The 11206-nt window shown below is 35.5% G+C and overlaps 4 protein-coding genes and 1 long non-coding RNA gene across 7 annotated transcripts; 3 read left to right on the plus strand and 2 right to left on the minus strand.

Moving 5' to 3' along the window:
* Positions 1-343: 343 nt before the first annotated feature.
* Positions 344-1527, plus strand: LOC128875901 (NADH dehydrogenase [ubiquinone] 1 subunit C2). Its single transcript, XM_054121906.1, has 3 exons — positions 344-718; positions 980-1123; positions 1363-1527. Exons 1-3 carry the CDS (start codon positions 547-549, stop codon positions 1410-1412), a joined length of 366 nt encoding a protein of 121 aa, XP_053977881.1. The 5' UTR covers positions 344-546; the 3' UTR covers positions 1413-1527.
* Positions 1528-2133: 606 nt separating this feature from the next.
* LOC128875887 (chitin deacetylase 1) lies at positions 2134-7871 on the minus strand. The gene is made up of 9 exons (XM_054121865.1): positions 7470-7871; positions 4230-4348; positions 4003-4114; positions 3802-3929; positions 3511-3716; positions 3140-3435; positions 2811-3057; positions 2532-2723; positions 2134-2464 (listed from the first exon to the last, which is right to left on the minus strand). The coding sequence occupies exons 1-9, from the start codon at positions 7519-7521 to the stop codon at positions 2362-2364; spliced, it is 1455 nt and encodes a 484-aa protein (XP_053977840.1). The 5' UTR covers positions 7522-7871; the 3' UTR covers positions 2134-2361.
* Positions 4372-7470, plus strand: LOC128875903 (uncharacterized). Of its 2 annotated transcripts, none has more exons than XR_008456905.1 (3): positions 4372-5182; positions 5405-7080; positions 7270-7449. It is a non-coding gene; the product is annotated as an uncharacterized LOC128875903 (long non-coding RNA). The 2 variants fall into 2 exon arrangements; XR_008456904.1 differs by lacking the exon at positions 7270-7449 and adding an exon at positions 7456-7470 and having other exon boundaries at positions 4730-5182.
* Positions 7872-8094: 223 nt separating the features above from the next.
* LOC128875898 (coiled-coil domain-containing protein 134-like) lies at positions 8095-9259 on the minus strand. Of its 2 annotated transcripts, none has more exons than XM_054121903.1 (3): positions 9034-9259; positions 8612-8821; positions 8095-8533 (listed from the first exon to the last, which is right to left on the minus strand). In XM_054121903.1, exons 1-3 carry the CDS (start codon positions 9224-9226, stop codon positions 8202-8204), a joined length of 735 nt encoding a protein of 244 aa, XP_053977878.1. In that variant the 5' UTR covers positions 9227-9259; the 3' UTR covers positions 8095-8201. The 2 variants fall into 2 exon arrangements, with proteins under 2 accessions (XP_053977878.1, XP_053977877.1); XM_054121902.1 differs by having other exon boundaries at positions 8095-8548.
* Positions 9260-9450: 191 nt separating this feature from the next.
* LOC128875899 (protein YIPF6) lies at positions 9451-11189 on the plus strand. Its single transcript, XM_054121904.1, has 7 exons — positions 9451-9835; positions 9977-10105; positions 10208-10286; positions 10364-10406; positions 10479-10610; positions 10829-10986; positions 11045-11189. The coding sequence occupies exons 1-7, from the start codon at positions 9806-9808 to the stop codon at positions 11158-11160; spliced, it is 687 nt and encodes a 228-aa protein (XP_053977879.1). The 5' UTR covers positions 9451-9805; the 3' UTR covers positions 11161-11189.
* Positions 11190-11206: the final 17 nt, after the last annotated feature.

Below are 11206 nucleotides of genomic sequence, written 5' to 3' on the forward strand. Positions count from 1 at the left end.
GGGTGTGTCTCGGACGGCTGCTCGCACCAACGATACATTGTCGTTGTCCACATTCAGATGTCTCGCGTGCTTATAAAGCCTACCTTACCTTACCAGCATCATATTTCGAACAGCAGAAATTGCATTCAGCTCCCCTACTGGCTAAATGTTTTACTTAATTTACTTCTTCTAGTGGCCGCTCGGTTTTTATGTCGCGTCGATCTTTTCGGCGACAGAGTCCACTCCCTTAACATGTCAAATTTATCATTTTTAGCAATAATTATCGGGCCTTTAGTTAGTAGCGTCATCTTGCAGAAATGATGGGAACTATTTTTATTACAAACTTGGGCATTTTGCCACCGATGGCGCCACTGCTACCAAACCACCCGCACAATCAGCGTATACGCAAAGAATATCCAATAATCCAATTGAAAATAACATATTCGTGTTGATTCGTGTACTTTACGATAGTGTTTGATTAAATTGAATAAATTATTTGAGATTTCTTTCTAAGCTTAGTGCGTAGTGTTCAAAACCATAACGTAACAAGTGTCGAAAACAGTGAATATGGAGGCAGGCGAAAAGAATCCTGCTCAGTGGGCCATAGATCTTTTGTTAAAACCACCTCTTTATGAAAAACCGTGGTATAGCAGTCATTATGGTGAATTGCTTCTCGGATTTGCCGGGTTTAATGCACCGATGTTTAAGAATATATGCACATCAAAACCCATGTTTGCCCGTAAGTTGTGCTTTTTGTTATGTAATCTATGAATTTAAAAATAAACGATCTTTAAATCTGTCATAAATTTCGATAATTAAATAATTTTGACTTTAATGCAGTTTAAAAGACTAAATTTCTCTACGGATACGTTGCAAAGAATATCAATTATGTCTACAATTGTTAAATCTCCCAAATTGCAAAAATCGTTTCTTATTAGTTTAATATTAAAATGAACAAATACGCATTATCAAGGACTATACATGGCTTTCTTTTATTTAGATTTTCACCACTGTATTATTGGTTGCGGATTAGGCATTATAGCGGGATATGTACTAACAACAGTGAGCGAATATTACTATGCTAGACGTGATGCGATAATGGTAGATTATATTAGACGTCATCCAGAACGTTTTCCTGAGCCACGTAAGTTTAAGATACTCAAACAGAAAGTTACAGTTACAGTTAGCTACTTTTATTTCCTTTTACTCTAATGGAAACTGATCAACAAAATGTGTGCGCCTTGCGCACAGGCAGTATCGAAACAAAACGAAATAAAGCAGTATTCTGATAAAAGAACTGCTTGTTTCTATCTTGTTAAAACTTGAATTGTATAAACAAATGTATACTATTATCATTCTTAAAATTTGTTTTTAATATTTCAGCAAAAGTAACATTTGGAGAAAAATTGGATACATGGTGCCCAATACGCTAGATATTATAATATCTTTTTAAAGTGTTGCAATGCTTGATTGTAATACTCGATAAAAGAATAAAATGTACAGATAACCATTGTGTCTTATGTGAATATGTTATACTCTTACATGGTAGTAGTGGTAGTATATATTTATTATTCCCCTTGAAATTTCAACGACTTCCATTTCAACTAACATTCATTTCGATATTTTTGATAACTGTTTAGGGCTTAACACTCACCTTTTGTTATTATTTTCACTCTTCCCTTTCGTTTTCTCTCTTGCCACTCTTCATACATCTTATCATTCTCCCACTGGAAATGGAAATTCTTTACTTTTACATTTATATCCCTACATTAAAAGTATTACGTACATGTTTTATTTATGATAGAATAGGGGATACAAGTATGTATTTTTGTGCATATACTTGAAATCTGGCTACATTTTATCTAAATTCTTTGTACCTGAGAACAAGGATAATACAATAATTGAATTTCTCTTTTCACAATTTAGAATCGGATAGTACATTGACTTATCGTTTAATGTTATAAACAGTTGTAAGTGAAAATTATTTTACAAAAACAGTTATGCATTTATAGTAAATATACAACAATATCGCTATACAAAAAAATATAACATGAAATTAATTAATATGTGTGTGTATATATATATATATATATATATATATATATATATATATATATATAGAGAGAGAGAGAGAGAGAGAGAGAGAGAGAAACTAGCAGTACACAAAGTATAAATAAAACAAAGTTAACAGAGCATTTTTATATTTTATTTGACATTTTTTTGGTAGTTTCGCGATTATTTCAATTTATATTGATTCCACTTTGAAGTGTGATAAAGTCAAAGAAGTTCAGATTAATTATACATATTATTCATTTAAACAGCGGTAAACGAGAATTAGTTGAACTTTTCCTGATCATCGTTCTAGCGTGCTTACAAATGTTTCTATTTCTTTTCAGGATTATAGTTATCATTGTAGAGTCCAGTTCCTTTTGAATCTCCTAACCATGGGTATTTATTGGGGCATTCCCTACATGTTTCTAAATACCTATGAACATGTTCACCATTATTATCATCTTAAATCGTTGAGCATAGAAGTATCGTTAATTAGTTACCTAGTAGTAGTAAAATTAGATTCTGCGGGTTTGAAGTCTAAAGCACATTTATTTGGATTATTACACGGTGGTCCGGGAATGTTTTCTTTCTTTTTACATGACCATCCATCAAAATTATTCAGAGACTTGATTGGTTTTGGATCAGTCATCCATGTAAGTGCTTGAGTAGCTGTTACAAAGTATACATCTGGTCTGTAAATATACGATACGTTTACGTAACTTAACTAACTTGATACTGTATCTTGTATAGCCAGAATGAAATTGTCAGTTTTTACTTACAATGTCACTGCCCAATCAAGGAATTTCGATAGGCCTCGTTCGAGTTCCTTTATTTGGAACCAATTTGTATGGAAAGGCATCATGTATGGCGCTCTATTTTGTTCATAGTATCGATTGAAATCTTCTTGTAACCATTCGAAGACCTCTTCAGGATCGTGATTGTGAAGTACACATTGATCCAGATAAGGGCAATGTCCCCCTTCGTAGCTTTCAACGTAATGCGCATTTAATGGCAATTCCCATACACCTAAAAGCAAGAATAATGGACATTAAAGAAAATTTGATAAACATAAGAATGCAACACTTTCTATCATATTTTTAAGATATACCTGGGAATGATTTAGTGGGACATGTTCCTGCTTTACATTCATGTGGAATCTTGTAATCGAGAGTATACGGCCAAATTGGTACTTTTAACGGTGAAATTCCAATACTGCTGTCGTATATGTATCCAAAGTCTTCCAGTACTTTGTATTGGGTGTTCCGACCTGGTTTTAAGTACGGTGCCCTCATACCGACAACTTCGCTTCTCGTGATGTTGCTAAAATGCTTAAGTATCTCTCGCATTCCTATCATTTCTCCAACCCACTCTTCGTATCCTTTATCTTCCAAACCCTTTTGCAGTCTAAACAATATTCGCAATTAATATTACCGCTATATTTAATAACAATGTACATATTTCACTGGTATCAATACTCACGATATAGTTTCGGTAGCAATTTCGTGTCCGTCGTGAGCTAAACTTTGAACCATATTGTAATTACAATATTCATGCGAAATAAAGAAAGTACCTTTTAACGGACAATTGTTAGGATTCAGTCTGTCAGTGGCAAATATCTTTTGGTAATGATCAAAGTTATTATGATTTATCGCTCCGTCGAATGTCATTATTATCATTTGAGGTGTCTGAAATGAATTAGAACTGTATGAAAAATACGCTATAGATATGCTTTGAAGAAAAATTCAGAATGAAACGTGTACATATACTTACTTCATCTGGGTGAATACCACCAGGAATTATCGTGCCGTCTCTCGAGCAAAAGCAGTATGGTAATTGACAGACCGATGTATCGCATTTTTCTGCTAAATCGGTGGGTGGTTCCGTTACCGGTGCCGGAGCTAAAGTTGGAACAATTTACATGAATTGTAACGAAAGTACCAACGTGTAATAATTGTTCAAGAAAATATTTACTTGTAGCGATGGGCCCACATCGAGCTTCATTTTTGAACGTGCAAAATTTACTAATATCGTCAAAGTGTAATCCTGATGGACACCTGTTTAGGTATGGGTATCCATCGACGCACTGTACAAATTTTATTCGGAAAAATACATTTATTTGTATTTATTTCATATAAAATAAACATTAAAATAGCGTGAAGCGATGGATAGACACAAGAACCAAATACGAAATTAATCACCTGGTAAAACCTTCTACACGTTGCAGGGTCAGCAAAGTTACCATTGCCTTGACCTTCGGGGCATGTAAATTCCTCATCTTTCTTCTCTTCGTCCTTTTTAGAATTTTTTTGTCCGTAGACTATAAAATAAATTGTATATATATATATTGAAAACAAAATAGTTTACGAAGAAATACGATACATAGAATAATTGAAACCATCGAGTATGAGAATACTCGAACCTCGGGAAAAGGTCAAGGTTGGGGACTGTTTCAACACTTCTACAGGCCGAATACTTGATTATTCAACATTCTACTCGCATTCTGTCCCTTAATTCCCCTCGCATCTCGAAACACATATACTATACATATGTATAGTATATGTATATGAATCTTGAATATTTTTTTCATTTTTCTCTTCAATCAATGAATTTATATTGAAAACCATAAAATTGTACAAGTCCATAGTCCATGTTTACACATATATGTATATGCATAGTACAGGTAATGTATATCCTTTGTTTCTTATTTGATTTTCAAATAAACTATTATTGTATACTGGGTTTCATTAATCTGTCAGACTTGACAGATTTCTTCGAATCACGCGCTCCACACAAAACGGAAACGTACATACATCAGGATTGCCAATTGTACTTGACAGTAATTGAAGTTATTTCAAACATTTTTGGCCGATTAAATGGAACAAATATACTATAGGTGTTATGTGTGCGTGCGTATACAGAAAGCTGTAAAACTTGTAGAAAATGCCTGGCAATGAGAGAAATTCCAAGGGTAAAGACGGTTGAGAAAGCGAGGAAGGTAGCAAGAATTCCAACGTTCCGAGACATATCGAACACCTGTATGCATATTTAACTGTGTATCGAAATAGAGATTCAGTCACTCGTGTTTAGCGTTTCTTGTCCGATGGATAATTCTTTGCGACGTAACAATGTTTACGTTATTCTTAACTTACTAGTAAGATACTTTTGAATAATTAAACTTTAATATTTTATCTTTACGCAGACGATAGTCCAACAACACATAAAAATTAATATTTGAAAGTGTCGATGCTAACGTGCAATAACAGTATAAAATTTTCTTATTAGAATACTTGGTTGATAGTTGTGTTGCACGGCTTATCACTCAAAACGTGATCGATCCAAGTCATTTTCAGTATTTATCTCGTCTTTTTTTCAGAGGAGGGAATAGCTTGACAAAATTATAATAAAACGCTGATACGAAGAGGGAATATGCGCGAGCGCGTATTGGGATAAGGATCGTATCTGTTGTGTGTCGTTGATAATGTGGAAAGTGAAGGTACCGCTCTGGCAATGACGTTGTGGTAAATCGTTCAGGTGCAACATTTCCATCGGCCGTGTACCATGCACACATGCAAGGCCGACTCTAAGTACTTTGGCGCCCAGGGAAACGATACAAGCCTCCTTTACTCGCTTCTTTCGTGGTATATGTATGACACATATGTATACTGTACAATACATTCAGGATATTACCAAAACTACGAGACCTCTTAACAAAATCAATTCTTTACGATAATACGAAAGAAAAAATCCTTTTCCATTTTACTATCAGAAACTTCATTCTCGAGATATAACTGTGTATGTAAGTTGTTTAAGTTATCAGGTACATAGATATACATGTATACATATACATATAGTATATGAACACGTGGACACGTGTTTCCGATACGCGAGTACGCATACGCACAGTCAGCTGACTGAAATATGAATGGTGAGCGGCAACAGTTACGTTAACAACATTTTACATTAACGTTACATTTACAAGTAACAAAGCTTCGGATCTTAAAGTGGCAAAAAACTTGTTCCATTCCCTGTTACACCAAGAATTGATCCTAATGTTTTCTAAGAAAATGTTAACACGTAAAACTCAAACAAGACTTAAAACAAAAGATAGCAACGTTAATATCAGTATATCAGTTGATTCCTTTTTAGAGCCTAGGGGCGCATAACGTGCCTTGCCTGTTCCTGTTTTGTCACGGCCCTGTACCCATGTACCCATACCTCTACCGTGAATTCAGATCCTCTGTGAACGTGGCGCACGGCACACCATATACGTATACGACAAAACTTATGTAAACACACCAGTGAAACCGCTATAGAACCTAATTTAACATCGCTTTAGCGCACCAGTCGTTGCTTCCTCCATCTACTCACTTTTATCTGTGTCAGACTTTATTTACGACCGACCTGTCTACCTCTGTATTTACATACTTTGCAAATGGACTCGTTCGATTATACTCAAAGTATCGATTGTAAAAATTGAGTAATAGTAACTAAGAAATTTGCGACTTAAGATGTACGAGAGAATGTCCACAGAAGGTCGTTCCTTCGTTGTACCCATCAACGTTTCTAGCGATTCAGTTATGCGACACTGATTAGTTGATTACCATGATAATTCTTCGACAGGGGATTACCGATTGTTCGATAAACAGATTAAAATTCAGGTTAAAGGCAAAGAATTTGATCTTTAACTTGAACTTTCGTTAATGAACACTTTCACTGATGCTTCGTCGTCGAGGATACATTAATCAGTTCCTCTATAGATATTGTATAGCGAGTCTCGTTATACGTACAATACGATATAAAAATTTGATATTTAAAACTCTTGTCGGGATCTTTAATATTTACGCTCCTCTTTTGATTTCTTCTAGATTTGCTACTGGTTCGTCGGTATAAGCGTTAAAATGAAACCGCTACGCGGTGCTTTTATTCGTCACTCGGATAAAATGTTGCTCATCTTTGGCTGACTGTTCCTTTCGAATGAAGCGTCGCGACGCTACGCTTCGATTTTCTCTTTTTTGATCACCGTCGCGCGATGAAAGATTCCGATAAGAGGTAAGGAAAGTGTTGGTTGTTCGATCGACGAGACCAGTTCGATACTAAGCAACATGCGATCCATCATTATTTATTAATCGTTAATTATTAATTAATTAATTATCTCGTCGTGATTACCAATTAATCGGTAATTATCAATGAGTAAATGTTATTGTTGATTACTCGTTAACTAATTAATTACGATTATAGGTTATTCCATGTGAAAGAAACAAAAGTTTATTTTTATTTTACCTAGCGTTCAATCCAACAGCTTTCGATCCGCTGTTCGTTAAATAAAACGTACAATCTGTATCTGAATTATACAATAAAAATTCATTCGATCGAACAAGCACCGCGAATAAAGAGTCTCCGATACAAGTACGAAGTCGTTTCCAGGTGTTTCTTCCTACCTGAGACGACCAGGACGGCGTAAAGAAGCAATTTCCTCCTCCGTGGCAACATTGTTCGGCAGGCGGTGCAGCGACGAGTGGGATTTATGGGAGCGGTATTCTTTTACGGTTTTCGAGATATTTCACAGCACTGTCTCGCTCCCGAATGAGTATCAGCGTTGAGTTCGTTGTGCACGGAGATTTGTCATCGGTGGAACACTTTGGTAAACTTACTCTGGCAATACTGACTAGCAGGGTTCGCCAGCAATGCCTTCTGCCGTGGCTACGGTCTCGGAAACCGGACGGTAGGAACTGTTCTCAGCTCATTGGCTGACCACTTTCTACCACCGTCTCGGTCGACGAGAAATCTTGGCTTTTATTTGCGTTACAACGCTCACGGTTCCGTGTAAAGTCTGCTGAAAGCTGAAAGTTTTTATTATCCTTCTCGTTAATCCAACGCCTGCGGTTTGTCTAATGTAGACATTGACTCTCCGTGGATGAGACTGAACATTTAGATGCAGACACTTCCCATGTAAAACCTTCTGCACCATTTTCTTCTCACGTGAAAATTATCTTCTGTACTCGAAATGTACGATATGGAATACGATATTTATATGGAACGTTACAAATGAATAGAAGACACGTGTATAGAAACGTACATTTTATTTGGAGTATTTTACAGAATTATACAGTAGAAGAAATAACTTTTAGGAAGCGCATAATTATCATCAGCCGTCGGAAAAAGGGGTGGGTTTATAGTTCGATTTTAGCTATTCGAGGCCCCCGTTTTTCTTTTTCTTTCTTCAACGATCGCTTTATCTTTGTTTCCCCTCTGTTTCTTTCTCGAGACTCGGCTGACTTCCAATAAGGATTATTATATCCTGGTTCGCGTTCCGTGATGCCAAGTTCTTGTGCCATCAGGTTAATCACGCCGAGGCTGTCTTCACCCAACAGATGCTTGGTACGATTTGTGAAATTCAAAGACCAATTTATGATCGCGTTCCATTTTTCTTGCTTCTTCAGTATACGATGCATAACGTGAGGAAAATGGAGAACGACATCACCGAAGAACAGCGTGTTTTCCACTATACCGGATATTGCTGTGAATATATGCAAAGAGTACATAAACTATAGACATATGTTTAAACATTTCTTTAAATTACCACTTTGTATAGTAAGATTTTGTGGCAAAAATCTACGTTCCGGATGGTAACTCGCACTTTCGATCACTGTTCTACTTGATTCGATTATGTTGATCATATTTTCACCAAGAATCATCATCATTTTGTATAAACGCTCATAGTTGTCTATCTTTTCCAGACGTTTTACTGCATCCGCGTGGTCCTTGCGTTGATGTTTCAATGATTTTTTTACTAATGAAATCTCAGTTAAGGAACGTTTATAAATGTCTTTCTTTTGTTGTCGCTGTTCGAGATTATTAATACTAAAGTTAAGAATTAGATCTACCGATTATTATTGCATTAAAATTGCATTATGTGGTTCCATCCACATAATACTTTCCAACATATCAAAATAATGATTTTGTGTTCGTATAGTTATATTATATTATATTCTTTATGGATACATAACTCTTCGTAGGCTTCAGTTTCGAATGAACCGTTTATTCGCGGTTCTTCGTTCATTGGCTGGCCGTCGATTGATGAAGAATCATGCTGCGCGTGCGCAGCACCAGCACCAGCACCAACACCAGCACTAGCACCAGCACTAGCACATGTCAATATCGATACGACTACTATGCGAACGAATACGCGTGGCATTTTGTAAGATCAAAGAACGTTCGACATAAAAAGCAATGTATCGATCGCAAGCGAATAAGCGTACGCCGAAAAGTGATCGGTGATTTCTAATAATCCTTACATCTTTTCAAAAGAAATTATGAAATTTTTAACGGAATTTAATCGACGCCGACGGCGATGTAGCTAAACCACAAACAACTTTTCAACATTGATATTTTCTCGATACTGCTGCCACCTTTCGACTCGTATGCAACATCGAGTGTGTCAACTTCACCGACGATTTACTTAAAAGACTTGTTACGGTTAATTCGTAATTATACAACGATCACAAACATTTCGATCGTGACGTGTGTACAAGTTTTTACAGTTTTTAGTGGCATTGCACGCGAAGAACGTTAATATCTTATCAGTGTTTGTATACGAGTAATGATAGCATTCGGTTCAGGTTATGCCATGGTCGTATCACATAGGAAAAGCTTGATTCATTCTGCGTGCATATGGCAGTGATTTAATTTGATATGACAATAATTTACCCGTGTTTAACGTCTAAATAATATACATAATTACTTGGTAATTTGAGTCCCGTGTCCGGCAACAAACATGGCAGCGACAGATGATACAAATCTCGATGTGAGTATAGTACTGTTGCATACGATTACCTTAATCGTGTATTTTCAGATTACATCATTGAAAATTATATTAAAAGTATTGCGTGCACTTTGTTTTTCAAAACTGAACTCTCCATTTTTAACGTAAATTCTTTATTTCAAGTTCAAAGTTACGATGGAATATGCTGATCCGCAGAGTATCGAGGGTGAAATGACAGTAGGACCCAAACAGAAATCAAACCTCGGGGAACCTGAATTTAATACTTTAGACGAACCAATCAGAGATACAATTGTAAGTTTATATTGACATTATATTTGTATTCGATCAAAGGAATATATAAGCGGTATCCTAATAATATAATATAATTAATTATATTAGTAATTTTTCTTGCAGCTCAGAGATGTTCGAGCAGTGTGTAAAAAGTTTTATCATGTTTTATATCCCAAAGAGAAGAAAAGTTTATTAAAAGAATGTAAATACATCAAGAAATTCTTTTTATACACAATATTCTGTGAATTGCTTAATTATAATAAATGTTTTCTATTTTAGGGGATCTTTGGGGACCGTTAGTATTATGCACATTCATGGCAATGTGAGTTTGGTACTTGTTTTAGATTTCATTAAATTTCATACATTACGTAATTGTAATCATTATTTTTTTCAGGATATTACAAGGTTCTTCCGATGCAGCAGATAATTCAAACGACGGCGGACCAGAATTTGCAGAGGTTTTTGTAATTGTATGGATTGGATCTATGGTTGTTACGTTAAACTCCAAACTATTGGGTGGCAATATGTAAGATATACAGAATTCAATATTTTCCTTTTTAGCGTTTACAAATACAAAAGATTGCATAAGATTTGTCGTATATGTATAGCAATGTACCAGAGATATGTATACAAAATTGTTGACTTTTGATTTTACAAATGTAAAAATAACTATTCAAAATTAAACAGGACAAAAATTGCTCGCGATTCTTTATTTTATACGAGTTTTGTTTTAATGTGTTGTAGATCCTTCTTCCAAAGTATTTGCGTCTTAGGATACTGCTTGCTACCAACTGCCATTGCTCTAATTTTATGTAGAATTATATTAATGGCAGACCAGACTACTTTCCTATTCAGTCTAAGGTTCATAATTTCTATGGTCGGATTCGCATGGGCAACATACGGTTAGTATCAGTTTACATTCTATATTTACAACTACGATTATGCGCAATTATATTTTAGCATCGATGGCATTTCTTGGCGACAGTCAACCCGTAGGGAGGAAAGCTCTAGCCGTGTATCCGATATTTTTATTCTATTTTGTAATTTCATGGTTGGTTATATCTCATACTACATAAAATGAAATATATAACATTTCCAATAAGAAGACTGTACATTGCTCCG

The sequence above is a fragment of the Hylaeus volcanicus genome, chromosome 4 (genome assembly GCF_026283585.1).
Source record: "Hylaeus volcanicus isolate JK05 chromosome 4, UHH_iyHylVolc1.0_haploid, whole genome shotgun sequence".
In the NCBI taxonomy this organism is placed as follows: Eukaryota; Metazoa; Arthropoda; class Insecta; order Hymenoptera; family Colletidae; genus Hylaeus; species Hylaeus volcanicus.

Coding starts and splice junctions, on each gene's coding strand:
- LOC128875901 (XM_054121906.1), top strand. CDS start 547: ATGGAGGCAGGCGAAAAGAATCCTGCTCAGTGGGCCATAGATCTTTTG. Junction 719..979: donor ATCAAAACCCATGTTTGCCC/GTAAGTTGTGCT, acceptor TCTTTTATTTAG/ATTTTCACCACTGTATTATT. Junction 1,124..1,362: donor AGAACGTTTTCCTGAGCCAC/GTAAGTTTAAGA, acceptor TTAATATTTCAG/CAAAAGTAACATTTGGAGAA.
- LOC128875887 (XM_054121865.1), bottom strand. CDS start 7,521: ATGTTGCCACGGAGGAGGAAATTGCTTCTTTACGCCGTCCTGGTCGTC. Junction 4,115..4,229: donor CGTGTAGAAGGTTTTACCAG/GTGATTAATTTC, acceptor AAATTTGTACAG/TGCGTCGATGGATACCCATA. Junction 3,930..4,002: donor ATGTGGGCCCATCGCTACAA/GTAAATATTTTC, acceptor TTCCAACTTTAG/CTCCGGCACCGGTAACGGAA.
- LOC128875898 (XM_054121902.1), bottom strand. CDS start 9,226: ATGCCACGCGTATTCGTTCGCATAGTAGTCGTATCGATATTGACATGT. Junction 8,822..9,033: donor TGAAGCCTACGAAGAGTTAT/GTATCCATAAAG, acceptor AGATTTCATTAG/TAAAAAAATCATTGAAACAT. Junction 8,549..8,611: donor AAATCTTACTATACAAAGTG/GTAATTTAAAGA, acceptor ATATATTCACAG/CAATATCCGGTATAGTGGAA.
- LOC128875899 (XM_054121904.1), top strand. CDS start 9,806: ATGGCAGCGACAGATGATACAAATCTCGAT. Junction 9,836..9,976: donor CAGATGATACAAATCTCGAT/GTGAGTATAGTA, acceptor CTTTATTTCAAG/TTCAAAGTTACGATGGAATA. Junction 10,407..10,478: donor TTATGCACATTCATGGCAAT/GTGAGTTTGGTA, acceptor TATTTTTTTCAG/GATATTACAAGGTTCTTCCG.